The 11,561-nt window shown below is 50.0% G+C and overlaps 1 protein-coding gene across 4 annotated transcripts in view; it reads left to right on the top strand.

Annotated features, from left to right (window-relative positions):
* The first annotated feature begins 5,191 nt into the window (after positions 1-5,191).
* Positions 5,192-11,561, top strand: part of PKNOX1 (PBX/knotted 1 homeobox 1) — a 42,774-nt gene continuing 36,404 nt past the window's right edge. For 2 of the 4 annotated variants that reach the window (XM_084752476.1, XM_084752474.1), the window contains exon 1: positions 5,202-5,359. Coding sequence is in view for 1 of the 4 variants with exons in the window: in XM_084752478.1 (XP_084608604.1) it covers positions 5,342-5,359 (18 nt within the window). In the remaining 3 variants the exon portion in view is untranslated. Of the gene's footprint in view, positions 5,360-11,561 lie in introns of all 4 variants that reach the window. The other 2 variants (XM_084752478.1, XM_084752477.1) reach the window with 2 other exon arrangements.

The raw sequence follows: 11,561 nt of genomic DNA, 5'->3' as shown, positions 1-11,561 counted from the left end.
GCTATTAGAAACCTTGAGAGAGCTGGGTGGTGGTGGTGGCGCACGCCTTTAATCCCAGCACTTGAGAGGCAGAGGCAGGTGGATCTCTGAGTTCGAGGCCAGCCTGATCTACAAAGTGAGTCCAGGATAGTCAAGGCTACACAGAGAAGCCCTGTCTCAGTGGGGGGGGGGGGAATAAGCATTGAGAGAAGCTTTGGCATGGGAGAAGACCCTCCCACAGTGCCTTGGGGATGGGGGACACAGTTGAGAAGGTCAGCCCTGGTGTCCCAGGGCTACTTTGTATAGCTGGTATAAAGAGACTTGGAATAAGAAAAACACTTTAGGGCCTGCAGAGTTGGTAAAGTGCCAGCAACACAATGTGAGGGCCTGATCTGGAGCCTCACCATGTATGTGAAAAGTCCCAGAGGCTTTACACACCTATAATCCCACAGATGAGGAGGTAGAGTCAGGAGGATCTCCCAATTGGCAGGTAGCTATAGGTTCAGTGAGAGACTTTGGCTAAAAATCTAACATGGACAGTGACTGAGAAAGACACCCAATGTTGGCCCCTGGTCTGCACATCTACCCATGTGCCCACAAACTCAGACACTGCGCGCACACATACACACACACAAACACAGGAAAGTAAAACAGAAAAATAATTCCAATGGAATCTACACAGTCAATTAGAATGGTTGATTTGGTTTTTGGCCTTGTTTTTCTTTTTTCTTTCTTTTATCTTTTTTATAGCTTTTTCGAGACAGTGTTTCTCTGTGTAACAGTCCTGGCTGTCCTGGACTCCCTTTTGTAGACCAGGCTGGCCTCGAACTCATAGTGATCCTCCTGCCTCTGCCTCCTGAGTGCTGGGATTAAAGGCGTGTGCCACCATACCCGGCTTTTTTTCTTTCTTTCTTTCTTTCTTTCTTTCTTTCTTTCTTTCTTTCTTTCTTTCTTTCTTTTTCAGAGACAGGGCCTCATATAGGCCTAGCTGGCATGCCTGGAACTTGCTATGTAGCCAAGACTATTCTTGACCTCTGACCCTTCTGCCTCCATCTCCCTAAGTGCTAGGATTACAGATCTGCAACACTAAGCCTAGCTGGTTGACTCTGAGATGCGGGGAGGGGGTGAGGGTGTCTTGCTAAATCACTCAAGCTGTCCCCGAACTCCCAACCCTCCAAGCTCAGCTTCCTGAGCAGCTGGGATTAAAGGTACCCTACACCATGCCAAGCTCTGCACATTCATCGTAACCCTCCCTCCAGATCCCCAGATCCCTTAAGGACACCCAAAGTCCTCCTCTAGCCTACACGCAACAGCAGGACTTGCTGCGTCCAGTCGACTGACACTGCTTCCATACGCTGGGCTAGTATGCACACTGAAGGCCTGGTGGTCAGGGGCCGTATCCTTTTCCTGTGAGGTCCCTTGCGAGCCTAAGCCCATGAGGGGGCCAAAGGGGGCGCTCTGTAAAAGGAACTTTTACTTGCCCAGCTCTCAGAGGATTACTGCCTCTGTCTGCTAACCTAAACCTAGTCCTAGAAGCTTCTAGTCTCTCTACAATCTAACGTAGGCCTAGAATGTCTTCAGCCTCTGAGACTCACTGCTTAATAAGTTCACTCTTTTCTTGTTCTTATTGAGCTCTGGGCTGGCTGGTTCAACTCAAACTCAAAACTCCTCTCCCGGGTCATTTATTTCATCTGGCTTCTCAGCCCCTGAATGACTCCTCTGCTTGGCCTCAAACCACCTCCAGCAATCTGCTCTAAGCTCCTTCCCATTCTCTGGCTCATTCGGTCTTCACCTAAGTTCTCTCTCAATCTCTGCACCCTGTCTCTCTATTACTGCTCTAGTAAAACTGCCTCCCCTCTCTCTGCATTGCCCTTAAGTGGCTCCCTTTCCTCTCTCTTCTAGTGAGAGTTGGCATATCCTATTCTGTCAAATCTTCTCTGATTTGTCACTTTCTTTTCTTGCAGTCAATTAGACATCACTTTCAAACATGGATGTTTCTTTCTACAAACTAACTTTACCTTCATTGTTTGGGATTAAAGGTGTGTATCACCACACCTGGACCTAAGCTGTTCTTTCTTTGTCTTTCTTTCTTTCTTTCTTTCTTTCTTCCTTCCTTTCTTCCTTTCTTTCTTTTTTTGAGACAGGATTTCTCTGTGTAGCCTTGGCTGTCCTGGACTCGATTTGTAGACCAGGCTGGCCTTTAACTCACAAAGATCTGCTTGCCTCTGCCTCCCTGAGTGCTGGGATTAGTGCGCCACCGCGCCTGGCTCCTAAGGTTTTTTAATCTGCAACTTGCTCTATACTGGGCTGGCCTTGAGCTCAGATCTGCTTGCCTCTGTCTCCTGGATTAAAAGGTTTATGGATGCCATCTCTACCTGGCCAGGCAGTGGTGGTGCACACCTTTAATCTCAGCACTCGGGAGGCAGAGGCAGGTAGATCTCTGGGAGTTTGAGGCCAGCCTGGTCTTGAAAGTTAGTTCAAGACAGCCAAGACTACACAGAGAAACCTTGTCTCAAAAAACAAAAGCCAGTTCGAGGAAAAGGGGGCTTAGCTGGCTCTGGACTCTGGGATAGCAGCTTGCATTGGGTTTGGGGTGACCACACACCTGGGTCCTCCTGGCAAACTCAACTGCTCCAGTGGGGGCTAGGTGGAAGACCAGGTATGGAGTATGGAAGCCTATTGTACCCCACTTCCGTGGACACCAGCCATGGCCGCTGCACTGGACCTGGCTTACAGAGGCTTTCGCCTTCAGCATTGGGTCTTGTCAACTTGACAAACCAGAGTCACCTGGGAAGTGAGCATTTGAGATGAGGAATTGCTTCATCAGACTGGCCTGTAGACATGGCTTTGGGACATTTTCTTAATTGCTGACTGACATAGGAGGGCCCAGATCATTGTGGGTGGTGCCAAGTCTGGGCAGGTTGTAGAGAGTCCTGGGTGGTATAAGAAAGCTGGCTAATGGAGCTATGGACAGCAAGTCAGTATGCAGCATTCCTTTGTGGTCTCTGTCTTCAGTTCCTGCCTGGACTTCCCTCAATGACAGCACATGATGTGGAAATATAAACCAAATAAACCCTTTCCTCTCCTAGGCTGTTTTGGTCAGTGTTTCACCACAGCAATGGAAAGCATACACCAGGATATTTCATTTTGTTGATCCCTTGGAATTCTTTTATTTATTTATATGAGTATTCTATTTGCATGTATGACAGAAGAGGGCATCAAATTCCATTACAGATGGTCATGAGCCACCGGGTGGTTACTGAGAATGAACTGAGGACCTCTGCAAGAGCAGACAGTGCTCTTAATGGCTGAGCCATCTCTCCAGCCCCCTCACCACCACCCCCACACTTTTTTTTTTCTTTTTTGGTTTTTTGAGACAGGGTTTCTCTGTGTACCAGCCCTGTAGACTAGGTTGACCTTGAACTCACAGACATCCACCTTCTGAGTGCTGGGATTAAAGGCATGGGCTACCATGCCTAGCTTTACTTTGAAATTCTTAATAATCTTTTGTTCTGTTTTGTTTTGTTTTGGTTTTTTGAGACAAGGTTTCTCTGTGTAGCCTTGACTCACTTTGTAGACCAGGCTAGCCTTGAACTCACAGCCAATCTGCCTGCCTCTGCCTCCCAAGTGCTGGGATTAAAGGTGTGCGCCAACACTACCTGGCTTGTTTTGTTTTTTGAGACATCCAGTGGGTAGCCAAGAATGACTTTGAACTTTTGTTTTATTTTTCGATATTTCTCTGTGTAGCCCTGGCTGTCCTGGAACTCATTTTGTAGATGAGGGTGGCCTCGAATTCTCAGTGATTCACCTGCCTCTGCCTCCTAGGTGCTGGGAATAAAGGCTACCCAGTAATGGCGTGTGCTACCATGCCTGGCTGACTTGTTTTTGGTGTTTTTTGTTTGTTTTGGCTTTTTGAGACAGGGTTTCTCTGTATAGCCTTGACTGTACTGGACTCACTTTGTAGATCAGGGTGGCCTCGAACTCTCAGTGATTCACCTGCCTCTGCCTCCTAAGTGCTGGGATGACAGGCATGGGTCAGTACACCTGGCTTATTTGTGCTGGGGATCCATCCTAGGGCTTTGTGAAGGCTAGACAAACACTTCATCAACTGAGGGATACCTCTCCAACCCCCAAACTCATTTTATTTTTCAAATTTTATTTTGTTGTTATTGTGTGTAAATGTGTGTGCATGCTACACATGCCTTGGTAGTTGGTTCTCTCCTTCCAGATAGGTTGTGTCAACTGAACTGTAGCTACAAAGAGCATGATGCTCTGACTTTCCGGTGTCTGTGGAGCCCTGAGGACACAGGAGGGAGTTCCCTGAGCTGTGCTAGCTGCCTGCACCTCAGGCCCCTTCCAGCCATCAGTCCTGGTGTACAAGGTTCCTCCTGAGGAGTGTGGGATCAGCAGAACCGCTTTAAGATGTGCGTCGATGCGAAGCAGTGAAAACACACACACACACACACACACACACACACACACACAGCCACTGCATAAAATGAATGAACCTAGACAAGCCAAACAAATTGAAGGGCCTCCTCCATCGCGCTGTCTTTTCATCTTCCAGAGAAGCCACGGGACACGTGGGTACGCTGCTGCAAATGATCTGGTTAGGCTGAGCTCCCACTAGGGACAACACTGTCCAGTCCATTTGAGTCCCCTGGGAGGGAGTCCCGAGAAACCAGATGTCAGTCCGCAACCTCCTCACGGTCAGGTCCCGTGCGCTCAGTCCTCCAACCCTCAAAAGTGCACCATACCCTGCAGCTCCATCTCCCCGCATCTAGCCTAAGCTCCAAAACCTGGATTGCCAGGCACTGCGCAGGCTGAAGGGCTGGAGCCCGGAGGCCCTGCTCATTGGTACATTCCGTACTCCCCGCTGGAGCTGCAGATGGTTCCACCGAGCTCAACCAAACCTCTTTCCCATTGCGGAGGAGGGAGCAGAGGAGGCGTGGTCCTATAGCGCTCCGGGCCACGCCCTCGCTCCATAGTCAATAAGATGGTTAGCTCTGCCTCTGGGGCGGGGCAGGCTGCTACTGGCGCTGGGGCTGGACCTCTGGGTGGGGCCAGGCTGAGGGCGCGCGGCGGGGTGGGACCGGCCTCTGCCCCGCCCCTCCGGAGCCCTCCCCACCCCCTGCCTCGCCCCCGCCCGCCGCCGCCCCGCCCCATTCCCGCCGCCGCGCTGGGCGGGGGCGGGGCCTGGGACAGGCAGGCCCCGCCCCCGCGGTGAATATTGATGCGGCGCGCGTCGGCGTCGCCCTCCTCCCATTGAGCGAGGCTGTGTCGCGTGGCCCAGCGTCGGCGTGACGGTTGGACGCGGGCGCGGCACTGCGGGTCCCGATTGCTGCAGCCGCTTGTCAGTGTGATGAAGATTGGCACCCAGGTAAGCTGTCACTCAACCGCTCCGCCGCCGCCGCCGCCGCTCTCGCCGCCGCCGTCCCTATCAATCACACCGGCCGAGGCCGCCGCTGCCGCCGCCTCCGCCGCTGCCTCTTCCGCCGCGGGCCGGGCGGGAGGTCGGACCGGCGGGCGGTGCCCGGGGCCGCACTTGACCCGCGCCCGGGGCGGGGGCGGGGGGGCGGGGGAGGGGAGCGCTGATGGGGGGAGGGGGCGCTGCGGCCGCGGCGCGGGTGCGCGCCGGGCTTGTTTTCCAGTGTGGGTTCAGGGGGGCGCGGAAATTTCTGGAAGGCGGCAGGGCCTCCGCGCTGGGCCCGCTCGAGGCGCGCGCCTAACCGTCGCTCACGGAGCGCGGCTTGCGGGTGGCGGGGGCGCGCGGGCCGCCGGGGGCGCGCGGCGAGCAGAGGGCCGGGGGGCGGTGCGGCAGGAAGATGGCGGCGGGGTCGGCGGCCCGGAGGGGCGGCCCGAGTCGGTGTTGGGCTTCCCGTGGGAGTCCGCGGACGGTGACAGCCTGTCGCGCGTGTCCACTGCCCACCGGGAATAGTTTCTTAGGGAGCGCTTGGCCCGCTGTGCCTGCCCCGTGTGTTCCTTTGAAGGGAAGCGGTGCAGCTGAGAACGGAGCTCGCCGACTTTGAGACTCCCGGGCAGCGGCCTGCGCGGTCGCTCCCTACCCCCCTCCCCACGCCACCCGGGAGCGAGGGCCGCGGGGGGCTGAGTTTGAGCACACACCTGGGATTCTGGATAGCTGAGACTTAAGTGTCGGTCTCGACACGGAAGCTTCTTCCAGAAGTGGCTGGGTTTTGTTTTTGTTTTTATGTTTTTTAAAATGTGGGTGCTTTCCACTAAAAGATGGAAGAACCCGCCCCGTAAGCGGGCCTCCTGTCATGGCACTAGAAAAATGAGCTTTCTCTAAACACTCTAAGGAAGAATTTGACTGAGGCGGGAACACGTTGCTAGCGCACTTTGTTGCTCATGCAGTGTCCGGGTGATACTGGAGTAGGCAAACCGCTCAGTCTGGGGCTTGTGCGTGCCAAGCATCCCTTTGCAATAGCGCGTTGGGGCTTAGACAGGGTTTTTCCTGGAGAACTTTGTCGCCAGGGCATGAGGAGTTGAGGTTGTTTAAGAGAGTTCCCTATGCTTTAGAGGCAGCATGGCTGTAAAGAAGAGATTGTGCGGTCCCCCACAGTCTCGGTTATTAAGATGGCAGCAGGTTGCATGGCCTCCAGTTCATATTTAGTTACGTTTCTGTGGTCTTGTATCATCCTAACTTTAGGAAAGCCCTAAGGGTGAGTTGTGGAAACAAAGTCATTACAGGAGTAGAAACATTCAGTTACAAGCTTGACTTTGGCGCGGCATTGTTAAAATGCTCTCTAGACTAAACAGTTCTCCTAGAACTGTTGAGAAGAAATTTGCCAAAGCTCAAAGTGTGGATCCAGGAACTGTAACTTTCCCAGGGTCATAAAGAGGACCAGCTGCATCGAAATAGCTGTCCAAAGTATTGTCCGACCTGTGCGCATGCGCGCACACGTGGGGGTTGGGTGGGTGGGTGGAGGCGGGTATTTTCGTGGTGGAAGCCCTAACCCCAGCATTTAGAAGACAGAGGCAGGCGGATCTCTTGAGTTGAAGGCCAGTCTAGTCAGTAGAGTGAGTTCCAGGATAGTCAGGGCTACACAGAGAATCCTGTCTGAAACAATTTACAGGATTGGGCCAAAGAGATCCCACCAGAGCCCCCAGATTAGCACACTGTGCAACCAGGCTGAGCAGAGCTCCCCAAGTCGTTTGGGTGTGTAGGTTTCTGTGACAACTCAAATGCTTTGTGGGCATACCTCACACAGGTGCTGCTCATTTCCTGATCTGATTACCCTCCTCTGGGAAGAGCTGGGGCACACCTGGAAGCTTCTGCCGATATTTTTGTCAGGTTCAGATACTTAGTTCAAAAGGTCCTCATTAGAAACTCATGTACATTCAGCTATCTTTGGTAGGAACATGGATGAATGTGCTGTCCCCCGCTCACCCTCTCCCCCCATGACATGACTTTGGTGGCAGCGATGACAAAGAATTCAAGTAATGCAACCGTCAGGGGCACTTGATGTCCTGATGTAGGAGAGTGGCCTCATAGTGGTTAAGGGTAAGTGATGTAGCCATGGGCTTTGATGGGTTAGGCTGTTTTACAGCCAGCCAGCCATGCTGCCTCCCAGTGTCTTGAGTTCTGTGCAGATCTTGTCTAAAGTGGAAGTATGCTGTGTATAGAAAACGTAGATTGGGAGAATGAGCAAAGTCTGTGCCGGACAGTCATTAGGTGCAAAGCAGACACAGGCCTAAGTGTCACATTACTTGGGGGTGGGGGGGTGCCAATGCCAGCCAGGTCCTCCCTGCTGCAGCTCCTGCTGTTCAGCTCTTGTTTCTGGAAAATTTCCATAGAAGGCAGTCAGTGTGGTGGCTGAGCTGTGGCTGAGAACTTGTGTTTCTCTGATGTTCTGTGGCGGTTGGGACATGCCTCAGGAACCTAGATGTGAGTTTGCACCAGCTCCTTAGACCACAGGTTTTCCGGGAGGTAAAACATCTGCAGAATCCTGACAACCATTAGGTAGGGGATGTAGCTCACTGATAGAGCTCTTGCTTTATGAGATGATTTTATTATCTTGGCCCTTCCATCTTGAGGGTCAGCTGATTAGCAAGGATTGCCAGTGCTCTGTGTGCCAGGGTAGCCCTAACCCTGTCATCCTAAAGGCCTGTGTAAGTTATTTGGCCCATCCTCTGACAGGAACACCTCCTTAGGTGACTGCATGTGCTCAGTGGGATAAGACTACAGGAGCCCAGTGGGCTCCCTGTCACCTGCTCCTCACCCAGCACCACCTCTCATTCTCTTGGTCCTCAGTTTTACCTCCTTCCCTTTTGTTACCCTTGGCCTGAGCTCTCTCTCTCCAATCACCATCCACACACGGACCTCTGGGGGACCCTGCCTTTTTAAGCATGAAACACCCGTTCCAGCAACCACACTTTACTTTCCATGTGTATGAAAGTACCAATTTTAGGTATCCCATCTAAGTAGGATAATAACCTACTTTTTTGTGATTGGATCATTTCACTTAACAAAATGCATCCATACTTTAGCTTATGTCAGCATTTCTTTTGTTGTTGTTGTTGTTGTTGTTGTTGTTGGTTTGGTTTGGTTTTTGTTGTCCCCCACGCCCAGAGAGTTTCTGGCCTTGAACTCAGAGCTCTGCCTGTCTCTGCCTCCCTGAGTGCTGGGATCACAGGCAGGCCCCACCAAGCCCAGCTGCAGGAACTTATTTTTAAGCCTAATAGAATTCCATCCTATGTATGCCCTGCATTTTGTTCATCCACCATTGTTGAACACTTTGTTCCTTCCACCTTGGTTGTGTCTTAAGGAACCATTATCCTATTTTTCAGCAGTGCTTCAGCTCTCCAGATTCTCAACATCCTAGCTTGTGAGTGTTTGGCTGTTTTGTGGCAAGGGTCCAGAGCTGTGTGAACAGTGGGCAAGCACTGTGCCACTGAGCTACTCGCCTAGCACCAGCTTTCTATGTTGTAATTGTCATTCTCATGTGTGTGAGATGACATTTTATAGTTTTAATTGCATTTCTCTAGTGGTTAATGATGTTGAGCATCTTTTCATGGTTTTATTTGACATTTCTTTGTTTTCTTTGGAGAAATTTCTTTTTTAAGTTCTTTGCCTGCGTCTGAATCTAGTTTGTGTGTATATTTTTTATGTATAAGTTGTTAAAGTACTTTTGTGCCTGGCATTATTATATAATTTTATCCATGTTAACATAAATGTTTTTTCTCAAATTTAAAAGTGTAAACTTGGGTCAGAGAGATGGCCCAGCAGGTAAAGAAAGACATTTGCTACCAAGCCTGACAGTCTGAGTTCAAGCCCAGATCTCACATGGTGAAGGAAAAGAACTGACTTCTGCAAGCTGCCCTTTAACCTCCATACTAGCTATGGCATTGTACACACACATACAATAAAGAAATTAATTAAAAATGTTGTGTCACTTTTTAAAAAAAAATAACTTATGGTTATGCCTGATTGTCAGGGCCTTTGAGCATTTAGCTTTGTTTTTTGCTTTTTTGAGACAGAGTTCTCTATGTATCCTTGGCTGTCCTGGACTCCCTTTGTAGGCCTGCCTCTGCCTCCCTGGGTGCTCGGATTACATGTTGGGGACAATAGGCCATATGGCCAATGTTCAGCCATCTTGTCAGAGCCTGTACCTTTAAGCCTCTGTTTTTCCCAGAGCTTGCCTTTCACCAGAAACTAGCTGACCCTGTTGTGGGTCAGCAGTTAGACTAAAGACAGATAGAGATGGAGCAACCCTGTTATGGTTTAGCAGTTAGACTAGACAAAGATCCATCTGTATGGAGCCAGATACCCTGTGTGGCAGGACATTATGACCCTGCCTGGAATTCCCTGTGTTTTGAGAAAAGCTTGCAGTTGGGTTGCTATAGCAATATGCTTCCCTGCCTTCTGACTTATAAATACTGCTGCCTGACTAATAAAGTTTGAGAGCTTGATCAATACTTCAGACTTGCTCTCCTTTGTGTCTTGCATTCCACCAGGTGAATCTCCTCCTGAGTTTTAGTTGAACCCTGCCTCTTTCTACAGTGGCCCATCAGTGTCCCTGAGCAGCACTGGCAGTGCCCAAGGCAGAAAGATTGTCCTGGGGAACAGGTTCTTGGCTTGGAAAAGTTAAGGTCCCTATTTTCCTCTTTTTTCCTTTGCTTTCCTTGTGCTAGAGATTGAACCTGGGACATGATACATGTTAAGTACATATTACCACCGCCGTCTGTCTCTCACAGGACAGTTTCATTGGGCTAATAACAAGAACATTGTGCAGGTTTTATGTGTCAGTTTAATTGATGCCAGTGATAGTCATATAGTCTTAAAGCTTTTATAATGAATTTAATAGCTATGATAGACTGCCTAACTCAGCCTCAAAACAAATTCCAAAACTTGTAAAATTTCGTTAGGGCCAAGGAGATAACAGGTAAGTGCTTGCTTGCCCCAAGCTCAGAACCCACATAAAGCCTGACAGAGCACATCCCATCACTCCTGTGAGATGGAAGGCAGAGGGATGAGAGTCCCTGGAAGCTCATGGGCCAGCTGGCCTGGCAAATGGCAGCAACAAACAAAGAAGTAGAAGGTGAGGGCTGTGTCCACAGATTATTCCTCGACCTCTATACACTCATGTTGTTGCGCACATGCCCTTACACTAACACACAGTATCTTAGTTATTAGAATTTTGCTGTACCTATAATTTGATTCTGTAGATTATTTATTTGCTTATTTGTTGTGTAGCCCAGGCTAGCCTCAAACGTTTGTACCTGAGCCTCCCAAGGGCTAAGTGTTCTGCGTGGGGTGTTACAAGTACACTACTGTGCCTGGCACAGATTTTGTTTTACAGGACCTAATATCTGATTTTATTTGGATATTGTTTTAAATGGCACCTTTGCAGGCTTTGTTTAAACACTAAAATGATTTTTTTTTTTGGCAGATGTTTTCCTCCATTGAGTTACTTAGTGAGTGATATCTCTGTGTTAGAGAATGAGCCCCAGTCACATGAGATGTCTTAAACAAAACTCCCTGGACTTCGTGCCAGGTGGTTAATTCCCTAAAGAGCTCCTGGAGAAGGTGTCCTGGCATTGCAGGTGTGTTGAAAGGCAGCTTTGCTTGGACAAGGACCATCAGTTCTTACAGAAGATTACTAATAGAAGGGAAATGTAGAGACAGGCCAGCAAGCTGCAGTGCTGTCTTCACCCTTCTGTTGTCACGTCTTTCCCTCTTAATGCTGGCTTTGCTCTTTGGGGACACTAGAACTGGCCCGCCTAGAATACCCAGCTTTTCTGATTGGGGTTGTTCAGGCTCACTTTGCTAGCACGTAGGACTAAGGAAGCTGACCTGTATTGGTTGTGGTAGCTGGAAAAGAACACGGGGTGCTAGTGCCTATCAGTGGCTTGACAAATCACCACTTGCATTGGTAAACATTTTAGGTGGTTTAAGAGGAATTTGAGTATTCCAGGACAGCTAGGGCTACACAGAGAAACCATGTCTCAGAGAGGGAGAGACAGAGACAGAGACTGAGAGATTGACTTCCCTTTGGTTAGCTCTTCTTTATTTAGACCAGGAGTTAGCAAACTACAGAATCCAGTTGTGGTCTGTTTTTTCT

This window comes from Acomys minous, assembly GCF_964271855.1.
Source record: "Acomys minous genome assembly, chromosome: 13".
Classification (NCBI taxonomy): domain Eukaryota; kingdom Metazoa; phylum Chordata; class Mammalia; order Rodentia; family Muridae; genus Acomys; species Acomys minous.
The sequence above is the reverse complement of the archived record's forward strand: the minus strand, read 5'-3'. Positions and strand labels throughout refer to the sequence as shown.